Source organism: Eublepharis macularius, chromosome 7 (assembly GCF_028583425.1).
Source record: "Eublepharis macularius isolate TG4126 chromosome 7, MPM_Emac_v1.0, whole genome shotgun sequence".
Taxonomy (NCBI): Eukaryota; Metazoa; Chordata; class Lepidosauria; order Squamata; family Eublepharidae; genus Eublepharis; species Eublepharis macularius.
Genome location: NC_072796.1, coordinates 82,920,773 through 82,933,901, shown reverse-complemented (window position 1 = coordinate 82,933,901; position 13,129 = coordinate 82,920,773). Strand labels below are relative to the sequence as shown.

At 40.7% G+C, this 13,129-nt stretch overlaps 1 protein-coding gene across 2 annotated transcripts in view; it reads left to right on the top strand.

Moving 5' to 3' along the window:
- The window catches only part of LOC129333394 (ethanolaminephosphotransferase 1-like), a 63,572-nt gene that overhangs the window by 32,656 nt on the left and 17,787 nt on the right, over positions 1–13,129 (top strand). For both annotated transcript variants that reach the window (XM_054985016.1, XM_054985015.1), the window contains exons 3-5: positions 2,246–2,354; positions 5,868–5,942; positions 9,265–9,533. In XM_054985016.1, the coding sequence (XP_054840991.1) occupies positions 2,246–2,354; positions 5,868–5,942; positions 9,265–9,533 (453 nt within the window). The remainder of the gene's footprint in view (positions 1–2,245; positions 2,355–5,867; positions 5,943–9,264; positions 9,534–13,129) is intronic.

Here is a 13,129-nt window from a genome sequence, read left to right as displayed (position 1 = left end):
AGAGAGGGACTCAGCTGTTATATCTGCTGTAGCTTAGCCACAGGTTCTACCTGAATAGCAAAGTAGCAATGCCAATTTTAGAAGCACGTAAATGCAGACAGCTAAGAGAGGAATGCCCTGACCTGGATAGCACAGGCAAGCCCAGTCTCATCAGATCTTGGAAGCTAACCAGGATCGGCCTTTGTTAGTAATTGGATGGGAAACCTCCAAGGAAGACCAGGGTTGCTATGCGAAGGCAGGCAATGGTAAATCACCTCTGTCAGTGGCCGTTTCCACACTTCTTACCGGCCTCCAGAACGCTACACAAAGCACCCAGAAGAGCATCTTCTTGCACAAAATCATGCCAGGAAGACGCGATGTCGTGCAAAACTCCTTGATGATAGCATCTTCCTGGCGCATTTTCACACGAGAAGGTGCTATCTTCCGGGTGTTTTGCGCAGCGTTCCGGAGGCCGGCAGGAAGTGTGGAAACAGCGAGTCTCTTGCCATAAAAACCCCACCAGTGGTTGCCGTAAGTCAGCTATGACTTGACGGCGCTTTCCTCCTCCACCAAGGGGGGAGTCTCCATGAAGCAGTGCTAATGCTCCCATCCTTCTTGGCTGGGCCAGAAGCGTTTGATCTGTCACTGAGCATTCTAGATAAACCAATAGGGTCAACTCATCTGTCTATCTTCAGACAAAGATTAAAAGCTACTGTAGCAGTTTCTACTCGAAAAACTTGGTCTGAACACAGATACATGTGGGTCTAGATGTCAGTTGTTTTCCAGTACCGCCTACATGTTTTCCAGTACCACCTACATTTATTTAGGGGAAAAAATGTTGGTGTGAAGGTAAACAAAAGTCCTATGCCATCTGTAAAGGCCTGGAATTCTCGGGCTTGTTGAATTGCTCTATAATGGGTCTGGGTAACCTCAGCACCATCTCTGATATCCAGCCAAGACATTCACCATACAGTGAAGCAATCAAAGGAACTGAGGGTTTTGAGAACATGAATTTCCTTGGCGGATGAGTTAAATAAGCTAAGCTAAGATGTCTGTACAGTTACACCATTCTGCCCTCAACCTGTATCTGGCAAGTTTTGGCACTGATGCTTTACCTAATTAGGGCTTGATGATGTATTAATGTTACAGAATTTACTCAAATGGAAGACTAGGGTTTTTTTTCACAGGTATGCCATCAAAAAAGAGAGGGTCATCTTATATTCACATGCAAGTTACATTTATGTCCAATAATTTTTTGTGTATAACTTTTTTTAAAAGGGTCATCTTACATTCAGGGTCATCTTTCTTTTGAGTAAATATGGTAATAACTATATCCCCATTTAGATAATAAATTAGTGATGTTTTATTTACCACCAACCTTGTACTAAGCAGCAGTATCTAAAGACTGGATTCTCACTGGTTGTCAATCACTAAATGAACTGAGAGCCAGTTTGGTGTAGTGGTTAAGAGTGCGGGACTCTAATCTGGAGAGCTGGGTTTGATTCCCCCACTCCTCCACTTGAAGCCAGCTGGGTGACCTTGGGCTAGTCACCGTTCTCTAGACCTCTCTCAGCCCCACCCACCTCACAGGGTGTTTTGTTGTGGGGATAATAGTGGCATACTTTGTAAACTGCTCTGAGTGGGCATTAAGTTGTCCTGAAGGGCAGGATATAAATCGAATGTTATTATTATTAATGAAACACAGAGGTAGAATCAGTACAACTTGGCAGGCACAGTTTAGCTGTCCTTATCACCTGTGCATTTTTATCATCAACCTTGGACCACCTCTGTCAATTTCAACATCACTTGATTTCCATTTTTATTCACCTACCGTTAAGTTTGCTTTGTCTCCCTGCAGCTGATGCACATCAAGTGTGAGCAGAAGCTCTTAAGAGAGGGTAGATTATGCACCCTTTCTTCCTGGGACACACTGTGACCGAAAGGGTGGATGCCTGTGTTAATCTTATAATGTCTTACAGTTCAGGACCAGAAACAGAACCTAGTAGCAGAGAGGATAAATTGATAGTTTTCTTAACAGAGGTGGTAATTCTTATATTTTTTCTATAATATATTAGAAGCATGGGGCCTACTTGAAGACTTGTGCTGTCTGCTGCACCTAAAGTTACCACACTGTGGTGCTGCCATCTTTTTGGAATTTTCGCTGTATAAACTGTATGAAAACCTTTCCTATGATACAGTAACTATTTTCAGGTAAACATATATTCCAGTTCTCAAATGTATTTTTTCTCTTTTTTAAATTATGCAGCTAGTGCCCTTGTGGATTGCTCCCAATATTTTAACTCTCACAGGATTTCTGATGATTTTGATTCACTTGTTTATATTATCTGTTTATGACTGGCACTACACTGCTTCAGGTAACTATTGGTTTCTTATATCTTGGTCCTTGTGCTAACATAACATGACTAGACAGGGGAGGGGATGCTGTCCACGTCTACAGTGGGCCTTGGTGGACAGAACTGTGAATAGCAGAACTCTTAGCATGGTTAAAACTGTTCAAGGTGTTAGTAACTCTCCCTTTCCGCTTCCTACTGAGCATCCAGACCCCCGATTTTAGATTAAGCTGATAGTCCCAAGCATAGCAAGGTGTGAGGAAGAAGATCAGCAACTAGTTAGCCTACACACACACGCACACACTCACACTCTCTCAAAATGGTATATGCAACTGTGGCACCCCAATTCATCAGGAAGCCACTGCCACAAACTTGGGCTGGTAAGAAGAGAGCAAGCCAGTGGAAGGGAGGCACCAGGTCATTACTGTAGGGTTAGGGGTCATGGAGGTAGTGAAAAGAGACAAGAGGGACAATCAGACAACCTAGAGAGATCCAACAGGAGGTCAGCAGAAGGGAAAAGGAACTGAGAGAAAGGAAGAAGCAAGTGTGGCTAAGCCAGGAAGAAAAGAAGACGTTAGGAGACAGAGAGTTAGCAGGCAGAGGAGAAAGGAAAAGGTAGTTCTCTATCCTGGCAGAATGGGGAGACTTTGGCTTTTACTTCTACAAGAGAGCAATGGATTTGTTTATGAAATTTTACATTGCACTTGACTTAGCAGTGTTTGTTTCCTGAAAAGTGTCACTTACATGGAGTTTTTTTGGAATATTTATTTATAAATACTCGGTTAAAAACCAAGCAGTATATCAGTTTTAGATACCAAATGGTTTAACACCCTTAATTAAAAAAAGAAAATGGAAAGGAAGAACTATTTCTATGCACACTTGAATGCAATTTCAAATTATCACTGGGAAGTGTTGGTATCAAGACACTTTGATGCAGTTTCTATCTCACCCCCACCATTCAATATAAAACGATGTCAGGTCCACTTCAGATTCACTCTCTTGAAGGCAGCGATTACATTTGGAAAGGAAGCAGAGAGCTAATACAAGCTTCTAAGCTGTGGCAAACAGCACACGTGGCCTGCTGTTCCTGTCCCACACCAGGTCCCTCAGACATCCACACAGGATGTAATATTTGCATGGTTATCAACCCTTGTAAAATCTAGGGAATGTCCATGCAGCTAGACCTTCTTTGTGTTAGACTGTACACTTGCAAGCCCCGTGCAAACATCATATCCAATGTGTTGATCTCTAGTAGGCCTAGACGTGGGGCAGATAGTCACAGTCCCATTTTCTCACTGCTTGTAACTGCTAGCACACTTGATGAAATTCATTAAAATGTTCCCGTGCATGTACAGGTGCAAATAGTATAGTGGTTAGTGTTGGATTAGGATCTAGGAGACCCAGGTTCAAATCCCCACACTCATGGAAACTTGGGCCAGTCACACTCTCTCAGCCTAACCTCCCTCCCAGGGTAATTGTGAGAATAAAATGGAGGAAAGGAGAACAATGTAAACCACTTTGGGTCAACATTGGGGGGAAAGGCAGAGTATAAAGGGAATACATGTATAAATAAATATCCTTAAATTTCTGATTTTCATTAAACTGTAAACAAACTTCTCAGATTTGTGATTTGAAGGCTTTTCTTCCATGTATGAGTTGGACTTGGAGATAATTCCAGGCACTCTCAATGCCAACACAGTACACACAGACATGCATGCACAGTTCACTAAGAGAGAAGGTGGCTTGAAAGCTTGTTAAGGATTGATACAATCTCCTACTATCTGTGAAGTGACTCCAGGCACTGATAGCTGCCCCCCACTGGTAAGAACTCTCAACTACAGATTGATTGTAGGTGCACACCACACCAGAGCATAGCTTGGGGGCGGGGGGGGGAGCCCTGCAGTCATTGCCCTTCATCCCCACTAACTCTGCCTCGTATAGAATTGTGAATGGAAATAGCTTGCAGTTGAAGTGGCAGTTATAGTTGTGGGTTTAAAAACAAGACAGGAGTCCAGGGCACCTTGAAGACTAACAATATTTATTCCAGCATAAGCTTTTGTGACTCACTTCATCAGATGCAAGATCAGGTGCAAGTTGTGGATAGAAACTGACTAAGGTTTTCCTGCACCCCTTGGGAGCTGTACTGTGATGTTGGCAATGCTCTGTGATAAGAGCTGCCAGCAACATGATTAGGACAAGGGGAGGGAGTGAAAGTAACATTCAAAAGGCAAGTGATGTAGACAAGATAAGTGATCAGATGCAAAGACCGTAATTCATTACTGTGGTAAATTGCAAGGCAGTGAAGGAATAACTATGGTCTGGCAATGTAATATTTCATGGAATATTTTAGTGTTGCTTCATGTTTTGGCCATTTCTTATATATAAATCCCATTTGTCTAGACAAAATAATTCCAGTATATAATTTGTAACATCTGCCATTCCTACATGTGTGTAAATTACATGTGCATGTGGTATAATCTAGGAAGCTGCAGCACTTTCCAGAGCGTTACATAACATGATTGACTTGTGGTAAAGTGCACATGGGAATTATGCTATATCCCACATAGAAGCAAACTCCATGTATGAAAGCAATAACAGGCATTACAGCCCTCAGTTACTTTGACCAAACTGGAGTATGTGAGTTTTTATAGTGATATACACATACCATTAAACTATTTGATCATGTTCCTTATTCTGGAGCTCAGGTTTCTCATATAATTTATCAACAATGATGTTTTTTTGCTTTTGTTTCATTAAGTGTCTACTAACGTTAGGAAGCTATTGATAGTTTCTTGAATGATGGAGCCCTAGTCCTGATTTTTTGCAACAATTCTGTAGCGTGACTTTGGTGTAAAGAAGGCATAATGTCATGTTTTGTGGCAGCACTGGCACAGTTGTTGGTATAACGCACTTTAAATATTTACATGCTGGTCTCACAAGTCTTTGAACCACATCTGAGATTCCTTTTAAGATATGAAACTTATGACCTAATTAAGCACATGCAAATATTGCTTAGGAGAGAGAGAGATTTAAGGTCTAGTTCTTAACTGATGTAAATTGTGCCTGGCCTGTACAATTGAACATATAGAACTCATGTGATTAGATGGACTTCTATATTTTTTAAAAAATCACTCCCTCCACATAATATGTCATGGAGAAGGCTAGGCTAGGCCATTTCATTTTTTATAGAGAGGTACTTCTTATATGAAGGAGCAGTTAGTCCTATGAGCCTCCACTTGTAGACTGAAATAGTCCTGCACTGCCACCGTCAGAGTGAGCACAAGGTCTGTGGCACAATGAAGATTTGTACTTGACAAACTCTGAAATTAAATAAATGACAGAATATATATCTTTGCTTCAAATCAGACAAAGTATAGCCCTTTCTATATATTTGTATACAGCTTTTAAAATACATGTATTTTATGGTATCAGAGACTATCCTTAAGTCTGGATCATTTGAGATATGCTAACATCTGCACATTTGCAATTTACACATTTCTGTTACTAATCAGTTATATTTTCATTTTCTTTGGGCAGGATCCAGTCCTGGGTTGATTCCAACATGGGTTTGGGGTTTTGGTGCTTTTGCCAGCTTTTTTGCTTACGCTTTAGGTAAAGTATGATGATAAAACTTTCATAGCCAAAGTTTATAGATATTTTTACTATATAATAATAACAACAACAACATTCGATTTATATACCGCCTTCAGGACAACGTAATGCCCACTCAGACCTGTTTACAAAGTATGTCATTATTATCCCCACAACAAAACACCCTGTGAGGTGGGTGGGGCTGAGAGAGCTCTGGAGAGCTGTGACTAGGCCAAGGTCACCCAGCTGGCTTCAAGTGGAGGAGTGGGGAATCAAACCTGGTGGGATTAGAGTCCCGCACTCTTAACCACTACACCAAACTGGCCTGTGAGTTTAATCAAGAGTTCTGAAAGAGATTATTGGGGAACCCATACATTTAATTTTAACCAGAGTTTCTGATGGACAGATGTAACATGGAGGGCAGGAAAATTTTATTATATCAGGGAAATGTATTAAGAGAGAGGCAGAGGAAGGGGCTAACATGATACCTCAGTCTGCTGATCCTTTAATGCAGGGTAATGTTTCAGCTGCACTGAACCTAGTAGTTAAGTAATCTTTTGCAGTTCACAGAGACATAAATAGGTCAGGGCTCTGGAGGTAATTATGAGCAGGATCATTAGGAAAATTCTGGCTAAAAGGTCGGGGCAGAATTCAGGGCATGGAAAAAACTAAGAGAAACAAGCAACAGCTAGTTTAGGGGAGCAGACCACAATATGACACAAAACCAAGAATCTCGAATCTCGAACTATTGTCCAACCTTTCAGAAATCTTTCCTTATATTTTCTCATAGGGCCAGATTTAGTTTGAGCCAATAAGGAAACCCAAATTAGTCCTGACAATGCTTAATTGATGGTCAGAAGGCCAGGACTAGGATCCGATTCCTAACATATTTACATTTTTGAATTCTCTCCTATATGATGAAATTATCAATCTCTTTGGTGCTCTGATAATACAACTTTTTAAAAATTAATTAAAACACACTGTTTGAAATATTCTTAAGGCTATTATTTTCTCCATCTAAAAACCTGAGGCAAAATTCATGGCATGACAACATTCAGTGAAAGATACAATTAAATGTCAATATTGACATTCATTTGATGTTCTTTCTTTAGAATAATAGTTTAACAAGTGGGAACATGCGAGGGACTTGCAGCAGTGCCATCCCATTCCCTCCACTTTTGCTTCCTCACCTCATCCCACCCCTCCCTCACTTCCTCTCTCTCTCTCTCTTTCTCTTAGTCTTTCTCTCTGTTGTTCTCCCTCACCCAATTCCCACTGTCTCATATACACACATTCTCTCTTTCCATTTCTCTGTTCTCCTGCTCCGTAACATTTTCTCTCCCACCACCCAATTTCTTTTTGCTCCATCCCCCAATGTCTTCTGTCTCACCCACACTCACTTTCTCACTTTCATGCTCCATCTCTTTGGCTGCAGCCACCTCCTTCCCCCTCATTTGCCTACGCTGCAAACCGCCCTATTGCCAAGAGTCAGAGGTGGTGGTGAACTAGACTAGCAAGTGGCTTACACTGAGGCAGTGGGTGTGTCATAGTGCCTGCCCACCCGTCTGTCTGCCCTTCCCACCACTTGGCAGTGGGAGGAGGGTGACAGCTTCCCTCCCCCACTCTCCCTCCCGGCCATGACTTGGCTGGCTGAAGGGGAGTGGCAGTAGTTCCTCTGCATCCACCTGCAGCACCATCATCTCAGCTCTCACTGCTCCTTCTCGCCTACCTTTCTCCAGAGGAGAGCTTCTTTTACCTTTTGAACTGCATTAGTATCTGCACATGCAGGCTCACCTGGCTCCTCCTCCCTTCTCTACAGCTGGTAAGTTTACGTTAGCAGCAGGGGGCAGCAGTGACGATGTTGAGAGCTGTGCCAGGCCCGGAGGCGGCAAAAAAAGGGGGGGGTCAGTCTCCAGTCCAGCTGAAGGACTGTTGCCACCTGTTTACAGTGGTTCCCTCTTGCTGGAGTAGCTCCAACAGAGTAGCATTGTCTGCGCATCTGCAGACAACACTTTTTCTGATTTGGGACATTTACACATACACACGTTTTTTCTAGTTTTTTAGATGTTTATGCAAACCTGGGGGGTGGGGGTGCCCTAAGGTTGGAAAAAATCTCCCTTCTGTCATTGTGGCCCCTGTTTGTAGATTTATGTATCTGCACATGAGTCCACACTTGGCTGTTAGAATATATGAGATACTTTCTGAGGAGGTACAGAAGGGATGGCATTATAAGTGCTAAAATGTGGCTTTGCCTTTCCTTGGGAATGGGTGTTGGAGACAGTCCTGATGAACCCATTATGGTGTTCAAAATACTTATCAAAATAGAAAGCTCATGAACAGCTTGAGTTGTATCAGGAAATAAAATACAGGTAATCTTAACAAGCACCTACAGACACAAGCCCTTATCCATTAGCATCTTATTCTGAAATGGCTGCAACATCAATCACCAACACACAGTTGAATTTCCATGATGGTACTAATCAAAAATGATCTCAAATTCAAAGCCTTAATAGTATTATTTTATATATAAAAACTACTCTGAGCATATGATACAGAAAGTGTTGTCACGTTGCAGGTAGCTTAAGACAACCCCACAGGGTTTTCAAGGAAAGAGATATTCAGAGGCAGTTTGCCATTGTCTGCATCTTTTTAGCGAGCCTGGACTTCCTTGGTGGTCTTCCATCCAAGTACTAATCAAGGCCAACTGCTTAGCTTCTGAAATTTGATGAGATCAGGCTAGCCTGGGCCATCTGCCGGAATAAAAACTGTCAAATTAAACACTTTTGATACTTTTGTATTGTGGCTAGGGTGTTAGAGAAAGTTGTGAGAATGAGACAGTGATCTACAAGGAGACAGAATGAGTGGAACAGAACACAGAAAACACCTTCCAGTAGTGAGATCAGTCTGACCTTACTATTGTCCTCTCCATCCAGGAGGCTGATTTAGAGAGCAGAACTTCATCATCATTATTCATCATCACATTATTTTAAAGAAGTACCTATAATATTCTAGGCTTTGTACAGGAATAAAACAGAAGAAAGGGAGTAGGAAGGGAAAAGGAATATTTGTACTTTCAAGGTAAGACTAAAATAAACTAACAAAGTAGAACCTATACAAAAATTCACATACAAATAACAAGAGAAGGCAGAAATAGAAGAAGCAAATAAAAAGATAATGCTTTTAATAATTTCTTGAAGTGGGACAAGCAGAAGCCAGGCGAACAGCTAATGTAATGTAATTCAGAAAGTAAATGAGATACTCAAAATGTTAAATTTTAACATCTCATTAATGTTTGTTAATTTGCCTTAACTAAGTTCTCTGGACTCTTTCTTGTTCTTTCTAGATTCCATAGATGGAAAGCATGCTCGAAGAACTCAGTCCAGTAGCCCTCTGGGAGAGCTGTTTGACCATGGACTAGATAGTTGGTCTATTTCAATTTTTCCCCTCTCTCTTTTTTCCATATATTCCTGTGATAATGGAAAAAGTGGAATTTCAGTGACCACCATGTATTTATCACTAATTGTTCTATTATTAAATTTTGTGTTTTCGCACTGGGAAAAATATAACACAGGAGTACTTTTTCTTCCTTGGGGATATGATATAAGCCAAGTGGTAAGTATATGTTGTTTTATTTAATTAATACTCTTTTTCATTGAAGGTTCTAACAGAAATGACAAATATTTCTTAAGGCAAGTATATTTGGCAGAGATTTTAAATGAACAGTAATATTTATTAGAAGTGTCAAATATTCCTTCACGAGAGGAGAATAAGGCATATATAAGCAAATAATTAACAATAAATGTCCCCTCCTGTATAGGAGAAAATGCCTGCAAAAATAAAGTCAGATGCTGTGAAGGAGAATGTAATTTAGTTGCATGTGATTTGTAGCACTCTACTCCTGAGTTATCTGAAACTGTCAGTTTTGTAATGACTCCCCTGATGTTATGGTCTTGTATGCTACGTGAATTGCCTGGTATGGCATTTGCTAAAATGCCATAATAATTACAGTACTATAAATAAGTAACAACATGATGATGTTACAGCAACAAAACTCCCACCAGTCCATTTCTCCATGAATTACTAAAGGGGCACTTCATTTTCACAGTCATCTGATTGAAAACCAGTTTTTATCAATTTTACCTTTGTAAATGTGTGGTATAGTAGCAAACCCCTACAATTGTCATCTCTTAATAAGCCTCCATCTATACATTACAAAGTCCTTGTGTTTGTCAGGGAACAGCACAGGGTTTTATATCACATGTGCAATGGGAGCTTTTTGCGTTCCAGACTGGCTGTTTTCTATTTGCAACCATGTAGGAAAAATAACTTTACCCTCCCCCCTCCCCAAACACAAACATTATTTTTGCATCCACAAATCACCTCATGGATCCATTATTGGTTCCATTGTAATAATCACATTACATACATGGCTACATGTCAGAGGTACCAACTTCAGGTGAGGCCCAAAATGCTTCTAGAATTACAAATGATCTCTAGACTACAGAGATCAGTTCCTCTGGAGGGGTTGCATCATATCCCCGCTGAGCCTCCTCCTCTCCCCAGGCATTACCCCCAAATCTCCAGGAATTTCCCAAGCTGGAGTTGACAACCCTACTACACATATGTTTCACAAAGTAGGTCCACCAGGAGTCTGCGGATTCAAAAATAGTGGGTGGGGGAGTCTAAAACCATTTCTCTCTGCATTCTGTGGTCCCAAACAAAAACAAAAAAGTGTGCATATATGAGGCACAAAACTTCCATCTTATATGAGATACAAAATCTTTGGGTTGTTGCTGAACAAATGCCAGAGTTTATAATGTGTAGATAGATGCTAAGTTTCGTCATCTTCACATAGCCAACTTCTATATGGAGTTCTTTCAGAAAACAGAGTGTAAACTATCTTTTGATACTTATTAGGCTACTAAAATAAATACTTTTGGAAGGTCAACCGAAGTTTTCAATATGTTTTTGCAGTACCTTAAATCATATTTAAATCGTTATGATATTTTAAGTAATGCTGTCTTAGCTATGGTAACTTATCCATGTAGAAAGTAATTCAACACTTCCCCCCCCTTCTCCATATAAAATTTGGCTTTCTAATCAAAAACATGTGGGTGATGTATACGCTTTAAGAAAAGAAAGAAAATACTAAAGTCACAGGTACTGAAAACTAATCTCTGTATAGCTATATTGTTTTTACTCAGGGTCAGCTAAATTTTATGATAACTTGAGGTGCAAAAAGATACTCTAGAAGGAGATCAAGTTTCAGTTTCCAGCCTGGACAGTGATTTACTTGGTGGCATTTGTCAAACCGTTATTTTTCTTCCTCTCTGAAAAAAAGAAATAGGCAACACAAGGTTGCTGGAAAGATTAGGGAGATAAGAATTTTAAAGCACCTTGACTTCTTGCACTTGAATTTGAAGTATGCTTACTTAGTAGGAACTGTTGGCTTGGATCCCATTGAACCAATCTGTGAGCTCAAGCGTAGGGGGTGGGGGGCATTTTCACCACTGTACGATAATTTTCCCATGGTAGCCTTCCCATTGCTACCCTCATGCTGTTCTTGGAGGGCCACCGACCTCCCAGAAAGAGCATTTTATGGTGCATTTGGGACTGGTGTGTGAAAGTTGTGATTCATGGCTGGAAATCCTATTGCTTACAAAGGATCCAAACCATTGATTCCCCCCCCCCCCCGCCCCACCAAATCAATATGCACTAGGCAGTCCAATCTAAAATCCTTTGCTTGGCAGAAAGTTATATCAATTTACCCTTAAACTGGTTTATTTTGCAGTATTACTTTAAATAATGTGGACACAAACAAAAAATAGTGTGCATACTGTGAGGCACAAAATAATCTTAATAATCATAAATAATCATAATTGTAAAGTTTTAAGGAGAAGAAACGAAATCTTAAACCATATCATAGTAGAACTCAAAAATTAGGAATGCTCCTGGTGGTTAGTGTTCTTCCTACAACATTTCAAATTTCTCAAAAGTTTGGTAACAAAAGTTCCACCAGATTGTGCTTGACTCAAAATTAGCACTCGCTAATCGCCCCTTGTCCTAATTTTAACATTTATGAAATATCGAGCCATCTTACACGGTTTAACAACTGGTCCCTCCAGCTCACTGCTGTACAACAGGAACCAAAAAAGCCAGTGCAGCATAGTGGTTAGAGTTTTAGATTAGGATCTGGGAGACCAAGATTCAAATCTCCATTCTGTAGTGAAAGCTCACTGGGTAACTTTGGACCCAGTCATACATTCTGAGCCTAACTTACCTCACAGGGTTGTTGTGAATGATGTCAGCTGTCCCCACTGTGGGGAAGGGTGGAGTATAAAGGAAGTTAATAAATATAGCTTAAGATGGAGGGCACATAAAAGATAGATTGCTTGGTGGTGGAAAGGAGAGAAGGATTAGGGAAAAATGAGATGAGGGTCACCAGGAGAAAGGAAAGAGGCAATAGTGAGGAGCGGGGGACTCTTTAAATCCTTGTAGGCTCCCCACTTTGTAACTGGGCTGGGCTCAGTGGCTGGCACTGTACAACTGAGCCATAGTTTTCCTGGGCAAAGGCCTCCCCAGGGGAGAAAGGAGGGAAATCTGAAGATGGGGATAGATAAAGGGCGAGGGTTGTTTGTGAGGACATAAGGAAACAGAGAAAGTGACTATGGGGCCTTTCAGGGAATGGAAAGGGGAAATAGTGGAGGAGGGGAAATGAGATGCCCCCCAAGTCCTTGCTAGGACTGGCAGGTCGTTAGACTGGAGGAAGGTTTCTTGGAAGATAGTTTGATGTAGTCCACTAGGCTGAATTTTCACATCCTGCAAACATCAGTTAGTGATGAGGATTGGGAATAGGGAAACTTGGAGTTCAGTAATGTCACATCTTGCATTTAGTAGATGTTTTGCGTTGAGGAAAGAAGGAGATATGGCTGCAGTTTTCATTGGCAATTGCCCATTTCCTATAATATCTAATATCAGCCTTGCAATGTAAATATCTTAGCCTTCAAACATTCTATTGCCATATGTGAACTTGGTTTAGCAAATATTTTTTCAGCAGAGTCAAATATGATCCCTATCTTTCATTCAATCAAGGCTATTTAAAATTGTTTAGGATTGATTTTAAAAACTTGAATTCACTTGCTTGTTTTTAGAAAAGAACAAAAGTTTAAATGGCTCTAGTATTTGACAAGAATATATGAAAACTGGCA